Source organism: Fusarium odoratissimum, assembly GCF_000260195.1.
Source record: "Fusarium odoratissimum NRRL 54006 unplaced genomic scaffold supercont1.15, whole genome shotgun sequence".
NCBI lineage: Eukaryota > Fungi > Ascomycota > Sordariomycetes > Hypocreales > Nectriaceae > Fusarium > Fusarium odoratissimum.
Window position 1 is genome coordinate 299,033 of NW_022158701.1, and position 21,042 is coordinate 320,074.

A 21,042-nucleotide genomic window follows, 5' to 3' on the forward strand; every position below is an offset into this window, starting at 1 on the left:
CGGCTACCTTAGAGTCACTTTGCTCTTCGCTCGCAACATTTGGAGGCTCCCACCAAGCATCGTAAACCAGGATGAAAGGTAACGGATGGCCGGGGAGTGAGAGATGATGAGCTGGTGAGTTCTCAAAATCTTCTTATGAAGCCAATCCGAAGAGAGCCGAAGGAGGCAGGTTGATATCTTCACACATTGATTGTATCAAGCTCGGGCAAGACCCAGTCGCTATTAAGTATATGAAACATGTGCCTTGGCATACACAGGCTCTCGCGATTCGGTGCTGCTATCTTTATGAAATGCCTAAAGGAAGTTTAAGATTTTGGGACAGATATTGAAGTCTGAAAGGTATGAACTTACTCTCTAACTGCAAGCGGTTGGTTGTCAGAAGCTACTCCATGTACTAGACAAGGCTTCTCCCACAAAGTCGTCATGCATTCGTCCACACTCTTGACAGCTGATCTTTCCATCGTCCTGTGGGCAATCCATCCATTTCCCGAAGATACTCGTTTTCCTCAAGAATTCGCCATTGAAGACAGTCAGCCACGGATCCGTTGCTGTGATTGGTCACTGCTCAGCTTCAGCATACGTGTAGTAGACAAATCAATATTCCTGGCCCCATCTATAGATCCCATTAATTCCTCTGTATGCTTTCCTTCGCTTTCTAACGCAGCGAGCACAGACACGTTCTTCCCGTGTTGGTTGCTCCTCTGGAGTCTCGTTGTTTTTGTTCGATGTCTGTGGGACCTGGGCTCAATGGGAGAGTGTTGGTGATACACGATGACGATAAACCCAGAATCGATAATAGTGATACTGGCGGTTTTTCGTCTCTTCCTGTCTCCTCTTGTTGTGCATTTGTGTCCATGCCTGTGTAGCCACGAGTTCACTATATCGTGTCAGTGTAACTGTAGAAGGTGAGCTTCTTCGAGGTGACCCTAAAGCTATGAAAAAGCTTGTAGGGTTCTGAGGAACTATCTCATATGATCTAACCATTGTTTGTGCTGCTAGTCGCTAGGCATTATGATAGCTAACTTAGAGAATGGCTCTATTGTAGATACTGGACCAATTGATCCACGATTGGTTTCACTTACATCAGTCTGCAAGCAAGCACATAACCTGAGGGATGATAAGAAGTTTCGGGTTCACAACATCACCTCCTCCACGGAATCCGATCAAATTCCGCTTTACACCGATTCTCGTTCTCGTATAACAAATACAACCCCTGACCGTGAACTTCTCATTTTCCCAAATAGGAAAATAAGCAACCAAACTAAATGTGGATCTTTCCAACCTTAACATGAACCTCACGACTCGTCCATTCCTTTATACAGCTTCGAAAACATTACCAAAAACCCATTAGCTCATACAAGATCTTTAATCTTTGATCACCGTATGAGTCACGGTGCATCGATCCGTGCATTTCATGGAAACACTTGTACATTGACATTCGGATAGATTGCGGACTTTATCTCAAGTCCGGGTCGGATCATCGCTGGGAAACGCCACGGACGTGAGGGGGGTTCACGCTCAGGAGGGGAAATGTAGAGCTGGACCGTGAACTAGGGATATGTAAGAAATAAGTATATAAGAGCTGAAAACTCCTTCTATCATTTGATCCTTTCATCAACTCATACCATTAAAACAGCATTCATTCCCAAGAAACAGTCAATAAGTCTCATCATGCCTTTCAGTCACGTTGCCCTCTCTGTCGGCGAACACTACGTCGAGATGCGCGACTTCTACAAAGCCGTTCTCGCTCCTCTTGGCTATGAACTCAAGTTCGAAGGCACAGGCAACAAAGGAGCTCAGTACTGTAGTTTTGGCGTCAAGAATGGCGCTCCAGACTTTTGGCTTGGCGGCGGTGGCCCTGACTTGAAGAAATATGACGGCAATCTTGAGAACAGAACTGCACCAGTTCATGTCGCTTTTGATGGTGAGAACCAGAAGCATGTCGACGAGTGGTACGACACTGCTATGTGAGTCGACTGCCAAAATGAAGTTGTGATGAAGATGCTAATTGTGTTGGTGTAGTAAAGCTGGAGCTGCTGATAATGGAAAGCCTGGGCTGAGGGAGTATAGACCTGGATACTATGCGGCGTTTGTTCTTGATCCTGTTGGCAACAACATTGAGGTTCTTCACATGTCTTAGAGCGGTGTATTAGGTGTGAAATGGTTGGCATTGACGTGTTGGATGAAGTATTGAATGGAAGCGAAACCAGTGGACGAGTCGATGGTATAACTATAAAAGTCAAGTCTTCATCAATTTCCCCATCCAAGTCCTTTCTTGATATAGTGCCTAGGATTGAAATCGTTGAACCTGCGGGTTCTCCTGCGTCTCAGGAATGCCATCCCTTATCAACCACCAACCGATCACTTCAAGCGGATAATGCCCTGCACTTTCTCGCTCAGTACCCTCCTCAAGACCCTTTTCAATATCCTTCTTGACTTCTCCCCATGTCACCATGAGCGGTGTCGTATCTCTGTTCCCATGTGACGCATTGAACAGAAACTCACTCAGCATCGCCGCCCGATCATTTCCCCGATTTCGCGTCGTCTCCCACGGAATCTTGACCTTCTCTGGCAGGGGTAGAAGCATAGCCGTGTAGCTCTGTGCCTGGTACGGTTCGCGTCCCCAAACCATACCGCCTCTATGTCGCAGCTCAGGAAGAATGTAGTTCAGAGTGCGCATGCCCGGCATGAAATCGTACAGCGACTCTATAGAAGCTCTCCAGTATTCCGCCATTGTCTCACCAGCAGCTGGGCGGGGAACATCTCGAAAGAAAGCGCGCCATTCAATGCCGACGTTGAGGACTTTATCATAGCCATGGATTGTAACTATTGAATTGTGTGGTTTGGCTTTCAGGGTGACACGTTGGTTCCGGTCAAAGTAGAGGATGTCTGTTTCTGGTCTGAACCACACGCCTGGGTTGTCTCCGTGAGGTGAAAGGAAGAAGCCTTCACGCTGTGCGACAGCACGAGATTCCCGACATATTCGAAGAGCTATTGGAGGCGCATAGTGAATGTGAAAGCGAAAGAAAAGTTCATCAACTGTAGGGTTGGTAGATGGTTCTTGCGTTGAAGTCTTCTTTACGTGAAATAGACGACAGTCAGGGAGAGTGAACTTCCAGATGAGATCTCTCAACTCAGGCGGTAGACCTTCCAGTTGAAAGTGACTTGAGCTCGAATCCTCAGAAGAGGCCATGTTGATTGATTGAACTTTGGACAAGGCACGAAATACTCATGTCTCGGAATAGTTGTTGATGAAAGGAGCATGTTTTATAAACGGACGTCAGGCACCCGAATTCGGTGATACGAGAATGTGAGTCTGCCTTAAGCTAGTCCAATCGGCTTCGTCAGCATTATCGTCACCTCAATAGGCACCAAAATACCAGCATGACCCCTCAACAAGGTTACACAATTAGTCTATATCATTATTCTATCTTAGTATCGGTCAAGGCTGAGCTTCATAAATGTATAAAGTGCTGTTATGTTGGTCTGGTAGGAGGTAGAGCCTCAGCTTACCATCCTTGACGCTAACGTCCATTGGATTCTGCGTCAATCTCACCCCAAGCTTGCTCTCCAGCTCAATTGGCGCTTCAGCTAGAGGGACCATCGTTTTGACATCCACGAGAGCAATGCCGCCAAGGTTGTAACCGCCAATTGTCGCGACGCCTGAACACAACATGACACTCTTTCCGCCGTAGAAACCACTGTGGCCCAGCCATTTGCAGTCTTGGTAGTCGATGAAATAACTTGGATTTCGTACAACTCTTTCGGGTTTCGGTGCTGCGTCACATCCTGTTTTGGCACTCTTCAGATCCCATGCTGCAGCGTCTCGTGCGCCCCAATTCAGGGCCGTAATAAGATTGTCGCGGGTGTCGTGAACAATGCCGCCGAGGTGATCTTTATAATTGAGAACACGCTCTGGTACCAAGGTCGCTGGGTCAGTCCGATATACATATGCAGTACTGTTGGGTCGGTACTGCGCGATGGTTCCCCAGATATACTGTCCATCATAGTCAATTCCTCCATTATGATACTCATCATTCCCTTCTTTCGTGATGGTCGCATCGGCAAGGAGCTTTCCTTCGCCATTGTACACCATTAAATGAGCTAGTCCTGCACCAGCTGTTCGGTCTGTTCCATCGATGATTTTGCCGTACTTTTCAGTCGGCACGGTCCAATGCCCTGAACTGACCACGTAACGGTCATCGCCTAAGCGTACCATTCCCTCAGGCTCAAACGTGTCGCCCTCAAAAGTAATGTTCGCAATACTTTTCCATACAGTTGTGCGACTCAAAGACTGAAAGGCGTGTATAATATCCGGCCCATCTGAAGCTGCATGAGCCAGAGGTAGTGGAGTAGGAGCCAAGGCATCATCTGTATAAAACGTAACATTCCTCGCCATAGCCAACGCCGGACAAACAGCAATCGAACTCGCAAGCTTCATATCCGTTGTCCCAAGGTGAAATAGAAAATGAATCTGAGGCGCAAGCATAACAATCGTCAGAACAACAATGAGCGGAAGGGTCAGTTTAAATGCAGTGCTGGCACACCACGGCTTCCCCGGAAGGCGATCGCGATCAGGATCTGGGTCTCCATCTTCACGCATGCTCGACGAGTGTGAGGAGAGATAATGATGATATGATGCTGTTGATGGTGCAAGGTAAATAAATAGAAACTCCGTAAGTTAGACCAACCCGATCGCTCGGCGCCGTCACGTGGAGCTTCGCCGATCCTCCGCCGGCAGTTGGTGCTTTCGGGGCATTTAGCGGGGGTCCACCTTCCGGGGGACTAAACTTTAACTTGGGTGGCCTAAAGCGGCCCCTACAGAGCAACAAAACCTCCATCTGACCTTAAGCTAAGTTGTCAAAATATCCGGTCTAAAGACACACTAAGTTGGGTATACTAAATTTACTTAACTCTTTTTGCTACTTAGGATAGACGTCCTAAGTTTCACAGAAGAAGTAACCACTTAAAGAGTGTGCTGTAATACTATTATTACTTTGTGATTCTGAGAGGCTAATGTGTTGTGTGCTCAGGGCCTTCACTATCAAAGATATCAACGATACACATCTGAGAATAAGTCTCCCAAGCCAGTTCCTGCACTCCTGGAATCTCATGATGCGTGAGCGCCCCCCACATATTCTTGTGTTTCTCCCATTTCTCCTGCGGCGGTTCCCAAGATCCTCCGGATGTAGGCCAAGGACAATGCTTCGTTCGCTGAGGTGCATGTTGAGCAATTTGTGCTGCGACTTCGGTGAATTCTTCGGGTTGCGCGCTCGTTCCATAAACTACGAGCCCTAGTAATGTCATCGCGTCTTGCCGATGCGCAGTGAATGCTCCGAGATATGGAGCCCATCTCAGATGTTCGGCGCCAATATCTCGATCTTTATCTCACCTACGATTCCAACGGCACCCTCGATTTATCAGGCATCACACAATTCACAGAATCGACTAAAATGGCCTCGGAGGACCTAGAGCGCAGGCTTCGCGGCTTTTAGTACTACCTGGAAACCTCGCCGTCTTGAAGCCCGAGCGGCAATCTGCCATCATCAAGCTAATCATTGCTATTCAAGAACGAGAAAGGCAGCGCGAGGAACGCAGAGACAGCACCTAGGCGTTCGGGCAAGATGCCGTCACTTCTGAAAATCATTGGCGCGATTTCAGCTGCTAGCACCAAGTCTGGAATGTCTGAAACAACTGTACGTAAACCGACGCTGTGTCCCCGGGTTACTCACATGGCCAACCCAGACTTCTATAAAGATTACAACTCTGTGCAGGGTGATCCTCTTGGCCTAGGAGTCCATTTTCCTCGCCAACAAGCCCGTGTCAACGTCAACATGTTCGTAGCTCGCCTCGCTGATTCTGTGGCATGTTGGGCTCTATTTGGTATTTAGAATGATGTTGTTTGAGAAGAGTCAGTTGACCGATAGTTGCCTTTTTAAAAAGTGACATTGCACTTTTTGTCTTAGACCAGGAAGCTCCACGCAGAGAGAAGACGCCATGTCCTCCATTTGGGTATTTCAGCTCCTAAATCAGGGGATTATATAAAATAAGTACCTAAAACTGTACAAAAATATCCCAAAGAAAGAGAAGTCTACCCATAAATTTGAAGTTTAAGTATTCCTTAGGTAAAGAATAATAAGTTATGTTGAAATTCTTCATGTTGGCTACTTCTTCCGTCATCTTGGGTATTATAGGTCACTTGAACTTCGAAAAGTCTGCAGAGGAAACGAACATGTTCGAAGAGAAAACAACGGGGGCCGTCACATGCAGGCCCAAGGATCTTACCACCATCTTATGAATCTCTCGCCAATCATGCGTATAGCCAGCACTTGTTGGCCCGTTATGCCAACCCGCGAGGCGTATTTCGCATTGGGAGATTGGTCGGTATCGATGATGAAATGGCCGGCCCCCGGGTTGAAAGTGAGGCTATGGTTGGGCGGTGATAAGATCTTTGGACTGAACATCGCAGGGCTGATTGATGAGTAGGCGGGTATTTAAACTACACTCAGTCGCGCGCATTGCACTCTTTCAACGGAGTCAGTTCTCATTGCTTCGCTTGATATTAGCTATCGGAAGCAATAGCCGCTGTTGTGGTCACGTCAGGCTGCGATTCTTATGCCGGCGTTTTGAATTGGTGATTTTACCATCTTCACGATGGGGCTTTTCAACGACATTGACATTGAGCGAGACTTTCCGGACCATAGTAAGAGTTCTCTTTAGTATCTCAGTCACTTGAAAAGAAGCTAACATGGTTTTAGAGGTCAAGTCTATGGTGAGGCGTTCCGAGTGGGCAGTTCAGCAGTATCAAGGCTTCTTTCCTGGCAATTCTCCTCCGAACCATCACCAGTACCCAACCCAAGAGTACAATACTATTGACTCTTACAGCCCAACTTACTATGGTAACGAGCAAACTTCAGCCAACACTTCCTACAGCACTCCCAGGCCTCAGATTTAGTCTGGGAATCATGCACGTATTTATGGCTTTGATCCACACGTCAGTGGACTGGCCGATCTACAAGCGGGATTGTCGTTGGATAGTAGTGGTTCCGAGGATGATAGGTCTGAGAGTAGGAGTGAAGACGAACATGCTACGGGCAAGTCAGATCTCTTCCATCGTCATCTCGTCAACGTCAGCTAATTAGTATCAGGGACGGGGGAGGTAGTGTGTTGCGGAAGATCTTGGAAGCAAGGAGCCAATTACAGGTCAGTTCACATCACACCTTAATACACTTACAGGTTTTCTAACTTTGATCAGGAAACATTACAATCGTAAACATAACCGTCGTCTGAATTGCGTCTTCCAAAACAACTGCGACTATCTCGGGGCAGACAAGAGGGAACTTCATCGTCACTATTGGGTATCTCACAAGGAATATGCTCGAGTGAACAAGATCCCCGATCCGAGTGGAACTTGCGAAGCTTGTGGGGATTATTTCAGTCGGAAGGATCATATTCCTCGTCATCTTTCACGGTCGCTTTCATGCCGTGTTAAGTTAGGGCTTAAGAAATAGTTTTATCTTATTATGGCATGGAGGAACGGTGCAGGGTGATGAGGGATACGGCTTCTAACTTTACTAGGGACATCACTGCAGTTGGGATCTGAGTTTCGTGTTGTTCTTTTTTTTTGTATTTTGTTTTATCTATATCATTCACTCTGAGAACTCCCAGCGCCTTACATGTGCTACTGCTTCATGACCAACTCCAGAATAACTCCGTCATTCGATATCAAGACATGGCTGCCAAGTGCCTGAAAATCCCCTCAATACAAATACATCAGCCTTGGTGTTTACCAAACAATACTCTCCCACTGCTTCTTCGCAAGATCCTCCTTTGACTCGGCAGGCTTTGTAGGCGGTGGAAGTTCCTTGAGGTACTCAACCAAAATCTTCGGGTGGAGTGCGACACCCTTCAACTTCTCCTCCCATTCTTCCTGGGGTGAGCTCTCAATGATCCCTCGAATCTTAGTCGAACTAGGCGCATCTTGAGATCGTCGGTCCAGATCACATGGTACGAATCGGACAGTGCCCCTGGGCCGGACTCGGTTCTGGCGACAGATCGAGACTTTGTTATCGAAGCGAGCTCGGCCATCCTGGAGGTTTACCCATGGTGTGCAGCCCGCGAGTTGTCGAAGACTGTTGGGATAGCGGAAGTCGACGGGGCGAGAGATGTCACTGGTGATAGCATCGCCGCAGTCCCAACATGTAGGATTATACCCGCCGTCTGCAGTAATGGCATCTGGACCAAAGAGAAGAACGAACTTGATGTCGACTCCATCCCTCTTCAACGTATTGACAAGCTTGGTTCGGAATCCTGGCCAGCTGGCTTCAGAGTTATCGTAGACCCATGCCCAGTCAACAGGAATGCCATCACCACGCCAGAGGTTAGCTCGCTTCTCGCGAGAAAGGACGATACCGGTCTCCCTCTTATCCATCTTCATCTTTAGTCTCTCATCATCAGTGGTGATGATGATAGCTGCGATGATGTTGAGGTCTGCTCCTGCATTATAGAAGACATGCTTGAGGAGATTGAGGTGACCTTGGTGAGGTGGGTTGAAGGAGCCAGGGAATATTAGGATACGGTTGACTCGACCTCGTATAATAGGAGGCTGTGTTGCCGTGCCGTTGTTGAAGGGGCGAGCTGTAGTCTGCGATGAAGTCTGGTCAGCCTCCTTGATACGCTCGATATAGTCAGCAAGACGTCGTGGAGCCATAGTTTCGCCTTGAGAGCTTGATTGAGGGCTTGTAGAGGAGGAAGAACTCATGATGAAGAGAATCAGTGAGGTACCTTAGTATAGGGGTATAGTCGGCTGTTCAAACGAATGCGCTGGTAGCAGGTACTGTGATTCATAGACGTGGCCTGCGCACAGAGTATGGAGCTTGACGGCTGACTTGGATAATTCTTTTATATAGACACTTGCAATGAGTAAAACTTTTTGAATTAGAAGTTCGAGTCGCCCCTCTTGCTATCTCAACCAATTCGAGGTGATCTTGTTGATGTTAGTGTATTCCACGATGAAATTGTAAGTGCTGGTGAAAAGTCGTGGTAGCTGTCGTGAAAACGATGTCGAGAGATAATTTGATGTATTGCTACTCAGTCTATTCGACAATTTAAATACACGTTGGTGCAAGTCATTGCTGGCGGTAACCGAATCACAGCTCAAATCTGTGTTCTCTTAACGAATGGGTGTTTATGAAGTAGTATTTCCGTACATTAGGATGATTTCGAGAACACCACAAGAGAACAGGTAATAATCGGGTATCAGCGTATATAATTTAGCCTGCTGGATTCAAATAATTATTCGCTCCTATGAACAAGCGCAGCATGATAAACGAAGATCATAATCGTGAGTATTCAGCTTCTAGGTGTTGCGATATCCTCTAGGGTAGCACATTAAGATCACAGGACCGTGATATGATGTTGAACAGGGATATATTCACCGATCAAGCTAAATATAGAAGATCGAGTTATGACACATGATCAATAAATTTTGCATCTGAGATTGACGGGAACATTCACTTGTAGATTATCATAAATGAACAATGATTAATTTCTTTGTACGCGATCCAGCAGAGCCAAACTGACAATATGAGCAATCATGTTGTTTCCAATAGTCACTGAACGCCTCGGCTGATCAACAAACAACCAGGTCGCGAAACCCTGTCAGCATCTGAATCAAGCACGGTCGGTGATGGTTCGTCAATCAGAATCAGAACGGGATAGCCGCAGGCACAGCTGCATGGGATCGACACCGCACAAACACCACATTCAACTAAGCGCACAGCATGAAAATACGATACGATGAAGAAGGGCGGACAGATGCACGAGAACTGAGATTTCCGCTGGAAAGAAGAGAACTGAAAAAGAAGATTTGTTGATCTTGTTCCTGAGTAAGAACCTTGCATGACGGAACGACGGATGATGATGCCGCGAATCGTAATCGCAAGGCGGTGAAAAATGAAAGCAAAAGAGAAAAAGAAAGAAAGGGTTTGCTCCGCTCATCATTTCGCTGAGGTGTGCCATAAATGGAAACAGGCCAGGGGTGATTGGATGCCGACATGCCAGCTCTCAACCAAAAGATATGGGGTAACGTCACTCAAGTCATGGCAGACGAGAACAAGACCAGCCCTGTATTCACTGTCAGACAGTGACACTCATTGATCTGAGGGGGCATCTCACCCGGTGAAAGTCAACACATTCGTGAGCTGTGTCTCTCCTCCATGCCTTTTTATTACTTGTCAGTTACTGTAAGACCAGTCTCGGGAATGTGAGGATAAACAAACATATGAACAGACAGTGGAACACATGACCCCTGTCATGCTGTTCTGGGAGGGTATTTCAGGTGTCGTCTCATTCGTCAGATGGACCGCGGCCACGGCAGACAAGGCTTGGGGCGAACTGGGACTAGTTTAGCTTGAAAGCTTTTTGTTGGAGATTTTCATTCTCTGGCGTCATGGGCATGATGAGATGGTTGATCATGAAGAGACTCGAGAATGAGCTAGAGTCCCAAGCTGAGCACTTCAGGGCACTCTGATTGAGTGCCATGCTGAGGGGTATGTAGCGGGATATTCCCTGAGCTTAAAATACTCGTGAGACTCGAGTTTGCTTGTGATAATGAGAGCTCCAACCTCCAGCTCCCAGCTCCGAGTCAGCTGTCGCCGGGTTCAGTGTTGCATCACATCAAGCTCCCTGTCTGCCGTTGCCGTTCTACTTACTCGCTGTGCATGGCCTTTCTGACAAACAGCCCCCCCCTCCCCCTCCTCTCAAGTGCTGTACCTACCAGCCATCGAATTGAACCTGATTCAAGCAAAAAAGACCACCAACAGGGTCTTTTGCCCATCTTGTGTGTGCTGTGTGTGTCACTCGCCCATCCATGTCTCACTGTCCACTTAGCGCCCACCGCTTCCCAAGGTCCTCCCCCTGGCGCATTCTCCCCATGCCCCGATCCCTGTCCATCTTTTTCGGCGCGGGTCCTGGGCGTTCAAGCCATGACGAGCTAGACACGGTATTCATACAGTATCATTGTGCCGACGAGGTGAACGTAAGTGAGTCGAGGAGATATCTTCGGTTTTGCGACAGATAGATAAGAGAACAAGGCCTGAGCTCATACTTGTCATGATATCAACTCATAACCCTGCTATTCCTTCTCTGTTAGTCTCGATCTTAGTACAAAATCGGATTCTTATTACACCCCAGCCGGGGCACAGCAGTGTAACAACAAAGTCGATTCATTGGGTGATGTGATTGTTTCTGATCACGCCTCTGTCCTGCTTCGAGCCAGCCAGCACAACACCTCAGTTTCAACTGTGTGTGGTTGAGACGAGTGAGTGGACTGTCACCTCGTGAAGCCATCTATCTTCTACTCCTTCAAGATAAACATCGAAATTTCCAACATTTGGACCATTACTGTGTCTCGTCAGTATCACGTTGTTCTCACCTCTGGCACGTGTCGTATGGGTGTGTCCCTTGCTTTTTGCGTGTTCGTGTGTGGTAACCGTATGTACATCTTTTGCTTACCGCTCGCGTTTTTGTCGCATAATCACAGTCGTTTTGCTTTTTCGCTTCTGAACTTTGCGCGCGCGCTCTTGTGCGATCTGATTCACTGCAGATACATCAGTTGCGCATTCTACTTTTACCTCCGAGGCACAGCGTTTGTTTTCCCCTCCAGCGCAAACCCAATTATCGCAGACCGAAACGACACGACTGACAACTCAAAACGTTGAATTTGTTACCTGACTAGAGTTAGTGGATTCGACCTCCACTGACTGGCATTTTTTTTCTTTGGAGATTTCCTGGGGTGGGAACAGGATTGGGTGGATTCAGGCCAAAGAGGAAAAGCGCCTTGTTAAAGCGAAAGGGAATTTTGGAGCTAAAAAATTGGCGCCATGGATCCACGGCATCCGCCCAAGCTTCCCTTTTCGCCGTCGCCATACGCTATTGTTTCTCCTTTCCCTCAAGTTCCAGTTCCAGTTCCAAATCCAGCTCCATTTTCCGCTTCTCCAACAACAACAAAACAACCATCGTCAACACCAAACGGCGTCATTACGATCCCTTCTGCTGGTAGCGCCTCGGCCAGCGCGACAACGGCCGTATTCTATCCCCTCGCCTCACCTACTCCGCATTCTTATCGAGTCGCGCGCGCCGAATCTTTTCATCATCCTCATGTTGAGAATTTGAGCCCCGATCAAAACCTTGCGTATGCCGCTCCTCACAGTTTGGCCCAACGACGACCCTCCGACACCTCGATTTATACTCCAACGATCCGCCATACAAGCCACGAATCAAATCACGCGCGTTTCCAAAGCTCTACAGCCATTAACTCTCTCCGAACTCTCAATCGCGAAATGCCCCCTCCGACGTCGCCTCCTCAACCGGGGGCGAAACCGCCGCAAACTCAACAGGCGCACAGCATGATGGGCTACGGTCCACCTCCTCCGCAACCTGGTCCTCCTGTTGCTGTCGGTCCCCCGATGTCTTTTCCTTCAGGTCGCGAACTTCCTGCCCTCGGCGCGCTGGCGAGATCAGGCAGCAGTAACAGCTCCATGTCGATATCGTCAATGTTGGGCGGCCCACCTCCAGCCATGCGCGAATCGCAACCTCCGCCATCGCATTATCCGCCTCATTCTGGGCCACCAGTCTCTGGTCCTGGCTTCGCGACTGCAGTACATGCTTCACCGCGAATGCACTCTGCAACTTCCAACTACCCGCCATTTCGTCGACCTCAAACTCCCGATCATCAGCGACCTTACGAGCCCAGAAACTCACCGCCTGGACACTATCCCACACCCGAAGTCCCACGCTACAGCACACCTTCTGCCTATTCAAGGCACCCCTCAGGCTCTGCAGATCATGCAAGAGAACCTGGCAGGTTACCACCGGGGCCCCCTCCAAGGCCGAGCAGCCAGCCTAAGTATCCGGGAATGCCTCGACCGATGGAGATGGGACGACCGCCAGGGCCAGAAGAAGCATATGGACGACGAGATGATATGGGCCGACCTCCGCCTGGCATGGAATACAACCCTGAAAGAGTTGGTTTGCGACCTAACCCGTACGAGGATCGGTATAGGGCAGAACGTGAGCGAATGGGTGAAGTAGAGCAGCGTGAACGCGAAAGAAGAGAGCGCGCATACTCTGGCAGCGATTCGGGAAGACATTCGATACATCCTGGTGACTATGGACACCGCGAACCACCTCGGAATCCTTTACCGTACGGCCGACCGCCTGATCGTGACCCGAGGGACATCAGAGATCCCCGCGACCCTCGTGATCCTCAAAATCGCGACCCCAGAGATGCACAATGGGGTCGCCCAGGCCCTGATCCCAGCTATCGAGCACCTATGGATCATCAGCGACATCCCGATTACCCCCCTGGCGCGCCTTATCCTCCTCATGGCCACTCTTATCAAGGGCCCCCACCCGATCGATACGCGCCATCCTCACATCCGCCAGCTCAGAATATGCCACCTGGACCGGCACCTTATGAGTCCCCCGATCGAGCACGTATGACTTTGATTCCTACACAACAACCACAACATTCCCATCGAAGGCCAGAGGAAGGGCCTCCACCACCTACAATTGCCTACAACGGAGCTCATGGCCCTGGACAATATGACTCTCCCCGGCATCGAAACAGTGACGACGCTTCAGCTCCGAACGGCCAGCGTAACTTGTTAGCCATTCAGGAGATGAATCGAAAGGGTAGAATTTCACCACTCCCACAAGCGGTACAGGGCGCGCAATTACAGCAACCTGGACCAACTGGTGAGCCTGGAATCAAGAGCGAATTCGGTCGCATGTTTGCGGGTATTGGCAATGGAGTCATGGGAGTTTCAAGTCCCATCGCTTCTACAGCCGTGCCTTTTACAAATGCAAGTCTCGCTAAGCGCGAGGACTCAGAGAACATAACACCCGAATCAGGTACAGAGGCAGGAGGCAAGAGCACCAAAGGCAGAAGGAGAAAGCTAAAGGACGATGATGGAAAGGGCGATGATGATAGCTCAGGACGAGCGACTCCAGCAAACAGGGCAAAGCGTCCCAAGACTCACCAGCATCACCATCATCATCAGTATGTTGGCTTGCCGTTTTCTGTTGATTTCGCTGACCGTAATAGTCATCCGCACCATCATCATCATCACCCAGCCGACTCCGCGCCATTAACTGGTGCTGCGCCTTTCAAGAACTTCAAGACCGGTGCTCCCCCTGGCGAAAAGGGCCTACCTGTTCCTCATCACCACCATCCTCCTCGACCTATACATACACACCAGCACCAGCCAGCGAAACAAGCTGTGACGAACTCGGCTCCGGTCATCCCTCCGAAATCGAAAACAATTATATCATCAAAGGCTGTGTTGGAATCCGTCTCAGACCGACCCAGGCACCATCTTGGAGATTTCATCTACGACCCCGGACTGAAACCTGGGCGACTAGTACCGAGTACCTCTACACACCGAGCTTTTGCTTCCAACCCAAAACCATTGCCATGGGATATGATTAAGAATAAGGAGAATTGTATCCTAACAGTCAAGGTCGCACGAATTCATCTCTCGTCAATCGCAAGAGAAGAGATAACTTCACGAGGATATCTGTGGGGTACTGACGTTTATACCGACGATTCTGATGTTGTTGCGGCGTGCATCCACAGTGGTTGGATCAAGGGAGAATGGGCCGAGGACGTTGACAACTCGGTTTTGGATATTGATCAGGGAGTCGCCGACAAGCGACGTAAGAAGCCAACGAACTCGACTGTCGACCTCGAATCCGAAGACCTCATCACCGTCCCTCCCCCCAGCGGACCCATGTCGATCCCTGCGCAACGCGATCTGCACGTCAACGTTCTGATCCTTCCTCGATTGGTCAAATATTATTCCTCCACGCGACATGGGATCTCTAGCCGAGAATTTGGTGGAGACTACGGCCATCGCCACTCGGTTCACGACGGAATAAGTTATATGATCAAGAGTGTACGATGGGTTGAGAACGGCGCACAGCCACAGGCTCGACTTCGCGGCAAAGCTCGACGTGAGCGCATGCGTAAAGCTATGCGCGAGGTTAAAGGAGGCCTCGACAATATCAACGGCATTGACCTCGACAAAGACAAAGAGGGACAAATAAGAGGAGGAATATCTGCCACATGGAGAAAAAAGGAGCCTGAACCATCCACATCGAAGAATAATGACCCCGTAGCAGAAGGCGACAAGGAGAATCAGTCATCTGCAAACGACGAAGGAGACAAAGAAAAGAGCGAGGCAAAGGCTCAGGACGTGGAGATGGATGATGCCGCCGAAACTCCAGCCTCAGAGGAGAAGACGGATCAATGACCTGGTCGTCACGATTTGTCACATGTTCATTAAAAGGCGTTGGTGTCATTGCATTGCAAGGCAGAGAAACCAAGGTCTTGTAACATCAGAATACCCCTCTTATGATAATAACAAGTTTAATCAGAAGGCGTTGGCCTTTGAGTCTATGCCGCCCCGTCTAGTTTTGATACAATTTTGTACAGTCGCCACCACATGTTGAACCCAATTTCCCTTTTGTAGACACAGCTTCGATGACATTTAGAAGTCCGTAACTCGTCCATTGTAAGACCAATCGCCCTCTCCGCCCCATCTCAAAGGCTCATTCTTTGGCCCCCCAACCTCGCCAGTCTTGGGATTCGTATCACCCTCAAACTCAGGCGGCGCGCCACGGAACAAGCCAATATTTACATCATCTGTCTTTTCGGGCGTAGTCGTGTGACGAACCTGCGACGTGGCAGGCGTGGTGGCAGCGGCTGTGGTTTCTTCGGGCTGGAAGGCGGATGATACGGAGGCTGCGCGCTGGAGACGCTCGAATTCCGCTTGTTGGTCGGCGGGGAGTTTTGGTGGTGATGGGCGGGTTTGGAAGGTTGAGGAGAAGCGGGTTGTGCGGAGGGGGGTTAGGAGGATGCGGCGGGGGAGAAGGCGTGACATAGTTGCTTGTGTTTGTGTGTTCTTTGAGGCGTGGGTGGTTGTTTGGTGGAATCGAGTATGGTTTGGATATTGAGAATGCGATGGCGAATTGATAGAGGAAGTGATGCAGATCGGGGAAGAGACGGGCCGAGGTTAGATTGACATGTTTGATCGGTCACAAAGTGGAGAATGATCGGGATGAAGAGGTACGTATCTTTTGGAGTGGTGATTGCTTCATTTACGATTTAGAGGTGCCTGGGCTGAACATCTCTGACAGGTCGCACGATAAGAATGGCTGATTCTGATCATTTTCAGCGAAGCTTAAACTTCTATAGTCATAGTAGAATATGTCTGGTAGCTTCCACCCCCGAATTGAAAGAAATCAGAGAACCTCGCCATCAACACTTTTGCTTCTTTTCCTTGCGACCTTGATAGACTTTACACTGCAACAGTCACGAGTTTCGAAAGAGGCACCCACCAAGTCAAAAAACTGTCTTGACCTCTGACACATCGTCTCATGATGTCGGGCACTTCGGTCGCCCGATCGGGTGGCTTCAATGGCACGTGGGATTAAGGCTGTTCCTGGAGCCTCACAGACAAGGGGCTCTTGAAATAAAGATGTAGCCGAGACGCTAAGATACTATCGACGGTGTCAATATGTAGGTGTGGCGTTGTTAGCATGACGTCTGAGCTCGGTCAAGGAGATCGAAGTGATGTGATATCTTCGATTGCTGTTTCGGTAACGGCCGCAGTGAGATCTTTGTCTAAGAAGTTGACTCATATTAAGAGAGATGCTTATTCGTGGAGCTGCTGGTTGATATGTCTTGTTGTGGTGGTGATGAAATGGCTTCACTCAAGCCAGGCGAGGATGAAGTCATGGTATACGAGCCACAATGACACACAAACGCCTTGAATATCCGTTGACTCCACTGGAATAACCTTCTCAGCTTCTAAACTGCCAAGTCTCTTAAATTGTATCATCCTTCTTATTATCGCCTCAACACGCGTCTCTCATCAACCTCGTGCTCCATCCTAATCCTATCATTGGCTCATCGACATCTTCACCACCACAAGCCCCCAAATCACGGCAACATCTCAAACAAGTCTCGCTCGGTCCTCAATTCGATCAATTTCACCCCCTGCATCGACCGTTTCTTCACCAGAAAAAGCCAAGATAGGTTCTAGCATCTCGCCTATCGAATCATAGCTTCGCAAGGACGCACACTTTTTGCGGGAGCGCGGATAGTTTAACCAGTCCTTTGGGTGTTTAAAGGCAGCTTGGGACCCACGATCGTCGACTGCAGCTTATGCTTTGACCAGTGCTTATCGGCCTTTGTTAATGGTTGGCTTGATCATGGATTGAGAACATCGCTGTCGTGGAGACAGCAGCAAACTCTTGATACTCTATTATTGTTATTACCCCGAATGAGATGGCGGTGCTTCATCAGTATGATTACATCTTTGCTCTGACTGTTATATTTGCATGCCTCGATGCCTGGAACATTGGTAAGTCTCTTGGATATCTTGCTGGATTATGCTGACGTTGTAGGCGCCAATGATGTCGCCAATTCGTTTGGCACGTCGGTCTCTTCGAGATCGCTGACCATGAAGCAAGCAATGCTCGTAGCAGCAGTTTGCGAATTCAGTGGCAGTGTGTCTGTTGGGTCTCGAGTGGCAGATACCATCCGAACGAAGATTGTCGACCCTCATCACTACGACAGTTCACCCGGTGTTTTACTTCTTGTCATGATGTGCACTATCATGTCGTCCTCGCTCTTCCTGACATTCGCGACTCGGCAAGGATTACCCGTTTCAACTACTCATTCGCTCATCGGAGGACTCGTCGGAGCAGCTACAGCGTCGATAGGCATAACAAAGATCAATTGGGGATGGCATGGTGTGTCGCAGATCTTTGCGGCGTGGATCATTGCGCCGTTGATCGCAGGCTGTATGGGGTTTGTACTGTTCATGTTCACCAAGAAGTTCATCTTGACGAAACAAACAGCTGTTAGGAGGGCATTCTACTCCATTCCGTTCTATACCTACTTGACAGTAGGTGCACTCACGATGCTTCTCGTTTGGAAAGGGATCCATACTATCAACCTATCTACTCGAGACATCGTCATCTCAGTCTTTGCGACAGCCACTGGGATGACTCTCCTCCAAATATTCTTTCTCCTTCCCTTCCTGTGGACGAGAATAATGCACGAGGATTGGACTCTCAAATGGTATCATGTCTTTCAAGGACCACTCCTCCTCTGGCGATCACCACCTCCACCGACACCAGCTGGGTTCACTAAGCCTCGCATCAGAGACTACTACCAGGGGCATCTCACGCGGGAGGAACTCAGCCACCTACGTACCTCCGAAACTCTTCTCCAATCGATTCAAACACCAGACGGCCAGTTACCCGATCTCGATCGTGACGATGAATGGATTCTCCCACCGCCAGCTCAAACACCACCCAAAACTCCCCCAGGTCGCTTCGAGCCTCGCGCCTCATCGGAATTCATACCTCCCCGACCCGACGGCTCATGGAACAGCCCTAAAGTAATGGCATGGAAAGCCAACCGCGTGCTACTCCGCGGACTGGAGAAGGACGTCGTGGCTATGCAGAAGCGGAACAATATCCTCAACTGGGATTTGGAAGACATGCACGCTCGATCCGCGCACTATGATAACCGTGCAGAGTACATGTATTCCGCTCTTCAGATCCTCACCGCCGCAACAGCATCTTTTGTCCACGGGGCAAACGACGTCAGTAACGCAGTCGCCCCGTTCACAACAGCATATCAAGTATGGTCCAGCGGAGGCATACCCGAATTCGTCGCCATACCGATCTGGATCCTCGTCGTAGGCGGTGCATGTATCGTTGTCGGACTGTTGACCTACGGCTACCACGTCATGCGGACGCTAGGCAATCGTTTGACGCTCATCTCGCCAAGCCGTGGTTTCTGCATGGAGCTCGCGAGTGCAATCACGGTGCTCATGGCAACGAGGCTGTCTTTACCCGTGTCTACTACGCAGTGCATTACGGGAGCTACGGTGGGCGTTGGGCTGGCGAATGGGGATTGGAGATGTATTAATCCGAAGCTTGTGCTTTGGATTTACATGGGTTGGTTAATTACGCTGCCGGTGACGGGAGTCATGTCGGGCTGTTTCATGGCACTGATCATCAATGCGCCGAGATGGGATGGGTGATTACATCAAAGTGTTTGTATTTCTGGGCTTAGCGATGATACCTGTTCCATATGCTTGTTTGCGCTTATGATAAAATGACTATATTTAGAAGTATATACTAGAAGCTTAGAATGTTTAAGGTTCAAGCAACTCGTGCAACCAGAGGCCAATGCAACTCGCTCGTGATGGCTTCATGAATGTTCGCTCATGTCCGTGCTAACGGCTAGCTTCCTGCAACAAGCCTCGCGCATGGCACCTATTCCGCTCCAACATCTCCTCAAGTTGATCCCACAGCTTGCAAACATCAGACTCGTCAAGTTCCGGATCATTATCACTAACAGCGGCCCACTCCTCTACTGGTACGATATCATGATTTGCTAGTCCAACCACGAACCTCCTCACTTTGACATCCAATCCGTCTGAAATATCAGCAAAGGGATCTCCAATGCGTTTATGCACTGGACGCGCCGTGGTCGTAAATTCAAGCAGCTGTTTGGGCTGTCTGTCGAGGAAGAGGTTGATGATGTTGGTCCAGATTTGCTTGGCTGGGGCTATACAGTTCCGCAGACTGATCTTCTCGAGTGTCCCTGCATGATTGGAAAGAAAGGCAAAGAGCTGGCTCGAGATCTGAGAGTAATCCAGTTCTAATGTTGTCAGGCGCGGTAGATTGATAGACGGAGATGCCCAGTTTATGGGTTCCACAAGTTGCTCATTGCCCATGACTGCATTCATCTTCCCAGTGAGTCGCAAGACCTGAACATTATGCAGATTCTCCAGAAACATCTCCGGGAAGAGAGTTATGAACGCCTGGTGTGCTGAAGTCATCTTTCCATACATGTAACTCCCGCCATGTCCCATGTATCCGACACCAGCAAGTGTCATCTCAAACGACGCCAGGTGTTTAAGAAGATCTTTCCACGTTTCTGACTCACATGCACGATATGCTTCTCGCCCAGTTGGCGGAAGACTATCGATCTCAAGTCGAGAAAAGGAACGCGCACTTTTGCTTAGCGCCAGTAGACTCCCTTCGATAAGAACTCTCCAAGGCTCTGTATCGTGTTTTCCATGCCATAGATGAAACTCCCAACGGTTCAAACACTGTGGTGACAGAGCCCATTCCGATAACTCCCAGTGACTCAGGTCGAATTTAAATTTGTCCAAGGACGGGAAAAAGGTAAGAGATTGTAGTGCTGTTCGAGTCTCATCACTGAGCTTGATCTCAGGCTTGTGTCTCCTGTCTCGAGCTGGCCAAGGATGATGAGGGTTGTATCGAATTTCGCGAACGATATCCCTTCGAGGTCCAGATGCGAGAGCCAATAAGGCACTTCCAGATTGTGAGGTTTCGTTTAATTCGATGATTGAGTATGTTTGATGTTCAAATGCAGACATTAGACGATGAGACACGGCGCAAAGTTTTCGCAGATCTTCATGATCGACATGGTAAGAGATTTCGAGGAGAACCTCGGGGGCAACTCGATTGAGTGCCATTTTGACAGTGTGCTGTAGTGAAACAACATGTAATAAAAGAAGAAAATGAGTGAGAGATGTAAATAATCTGAAATGAGTGGGAAGTTAAATTGTAACGTTATCGAAATCTGACGTTGGATGGATCGTGGCTCTTGGCGTATGAGGCTTGAGTTATGATGACACTAAAAGATAAGACTCTCTCTGACGACAACACGAGTCATGCAGTGCCCTCCGAAATGACATCAACAAAGTTTGTTGGGATTATTCTTAGTAAAGCCAGTGTATTAAACTTCTTGACCGTGATACAACAGTCTGAGTCCCGAACGACTTGATCACTTACTGGTGAACTCAAACCCAATAGGCCATGGATATCCTGGCTGTTGGTTTCTGAACAGACTAAGACACAGTGCCAATAGAGAACGGACTTTCATATCTATAGGTATCTTGGGTTATACTCTTGCATCCTCCCCGT

The 21,042-nt window shown here is 48.9% G+C and overlaps 10 protein-coding genes across 12 annotated transcripts; 5 read left to right on the plus strand and 5 right to left on the minus strand.

The window, feature by feature from the left end:
- The first annotated feature begins 1,287 nt into the window (after positions 1-1,287).
- FOIG_09298 (uncharacterized protein) lies at positions 1,288-3,325 on the plus strand. The gene is made up of 2 exons (XM_031209534.1): positions 1,288-1,967; positions 2,023-3,325. The coding sequence occupies exons 1-2, from the start codon at positions 1,672-1,674 to the stop codon at positions 2,138-2,140; spliced, it is 414 nt and encodes a 137-aa protein (XP_031060621.1). The 5' UTR covers positions 1,288-1,671; the 3' UTR covers positions 2,141-3,325.
- On the minus strand, positions 1,990-3,276 carry FOIG_09299 (uncharacterized protein). The gene has a single exon (XM_031209535.1). The coding sequence runs from the start codon at positions 3,191-3,193 to the stop codon at positions 2,288-2,290; it is 906 nt and encodes a 301-aa protein (XP_031060622.1). The 5' UTR covers positions 3,194-3,276; the 3' UTR covers positions 1,990-2,287.
- Positions 3,319-4,647, minus strand: FOIG_09300 (uncharacterized protein). Its single transcript, XM_031209536.1, has one exon. The coding sequence runs from the start codon at positions 4,601-4,603 to the stop codon at positions 3,443-3,445; it is 1,161 nt and encodes a 386-aa protein (XP_031060623.1). The 5' UTR covers positions 4,604-4,647; the 3' UTR covers positions 3,319-3,442.
- Positions 4,648-6,540: 1,893 nt separating this feature from the next.
- On the plus strand, positions 6,541-7,023 carry FOIG_09301 (uncharacterized protein). Its single transcript, XM_031209537.1, has 2 exons — positions 6,541-6,703; positions 6,759-7,023. Exons 1-2 carry the CDS (start codon positions 6,655-6,657, stop codon positions 6,953-6,955), a joined length of 246 nt encoding a protein of 81 aa, XP_031060624.1. The 5' UTR covers positions 6,541-6,654; the 3' UTR covers positions 6,956-7,023.
- A 600-nt stretch (positions 7,024-7,623) lies between these two features.
- On the minus strand, positions 7,624-9,369 carry FOIG_09302 (uncharacterized protein). 2 transcript variants are annotated; one of them, XM_031209538.1, is made up of 2 exons: positions 8,785-9,369; positions 7,624-8,644 (listed from the first exon to the last, which is right to left on the minus strand). In XM_031209538.1, the coding sequence occupies exons 1-2, from the start codon at positions 8,845-8,847 to the stop codon at positions 7,787-7,789; spliced, it is 921 nt and encodes a 306-aa protein (XP_031060625.1). In that variant the 5' UTR covers positions 8,848-9,369; the 3' UTR covers positions 7,624-7,786. The 2 variants fall into 2 exon arrangements, with proteins under 2 accessions (XP_031060625.1, XP_031060626.1); XM_031209539.1 differs by having other exon boundaries at positions 8,918-9,237.
- Positions 9,370-10,055: 686 nt separating this feature from the next.
- On the plus strand, positions 10,056-10,521 carry FOIG_09303 (uncharacterized protein; the record flags this gene model as incomplete). The annotated part of the gene is made up of 2 exons (XM_031209540.1): positions 10,056-10,136; positions 10,291-10,521. 2 exons carry the CDS (start codon positions 10,056-10,058, stop codon positions 10,408-10,410), a joined length of 201 nt encoding a protein of 66 aa, XP_031060627.1. The 3' UTR covers positions 10,411-10,521.
- A 624-nt stretch (positions 10,522-11,145) lies between these two features.
- FOIG_09304 (uncharacterized protein) lies at positions 11,146-16,225 on the plus strand. 2 transcript variants are annotated; one of them, XM_031209542.1, is made up of 2 exons: positions 11,146-14,062; positions 14,108-16,225. In XM_031209542.1, exons 1-2 carry the CDS (start codon positions 11,883-11,885, stop codon positions 15,312-15,314), a joined length of 3,387 nt encoding a protein of 1,128 aa, XP_031060629.1. In that variant the 5' UTR covers positions 11,146-11,882; the 3' UTR covers positions 15,315-16,225. The 2 variants fall into 2 exon arrangements, with proteins under 2 accessions (XP_031060629.1, XP_031060628.1); XM_031209541.1 differs by having other exon boundaries at positions 11,146-15,521.
- FOIG_09305 (uncharacterized protein) lies at positions 15,348-16,863 on the minus strand. The gene has a single exon (XM_031209543.1). It carries the CDS (start codon positions 15,942-15,944, stop codon positions 15,552-15,554), a length of 393 nt encoding a protein of 130 aa, XP_031060630.1. The 5' UTR covers positions 15,945-16,863; the 3' UTR covers positions 15,348-15,551.
- On the plus strand, positions 16,665-20,752 carry FOIG_09306 (PiT family inorganic phosphate transporter). The gene is made up of 2 exons (XM_031209544.1): positions 16,665-17,429; positions 17,473-20,752. Exons 1-2 carry the CDS (start codon positions 17,354-17,356, stop codon positions 19,122-19,124), a joined length of 1,728 nt encoding a protein of 575 aa, XP_031060631.1. The 5' UTR covers positions 16,665-17,353; the 3' UTR covers positions 19,125-20,752.
- On the minus strand, positions 19,137-20,814 carry FOIG_09307 (uncharacterized protein). Its single transcript, XM_031209545.1, has one exon. It carries the CDS (start codon positions 20,589-20,591, stop codon positions 19,320-19,322), a length of 1,272 nt encoding a protein of 423 aa, XP_031060632.1. The 5' UTR covers positions 20,592-20,814; the 3' UTR covers positions 19,137-19,319.
- Positions 20,815-21,042: the final 228 nt, after the last annotated feature.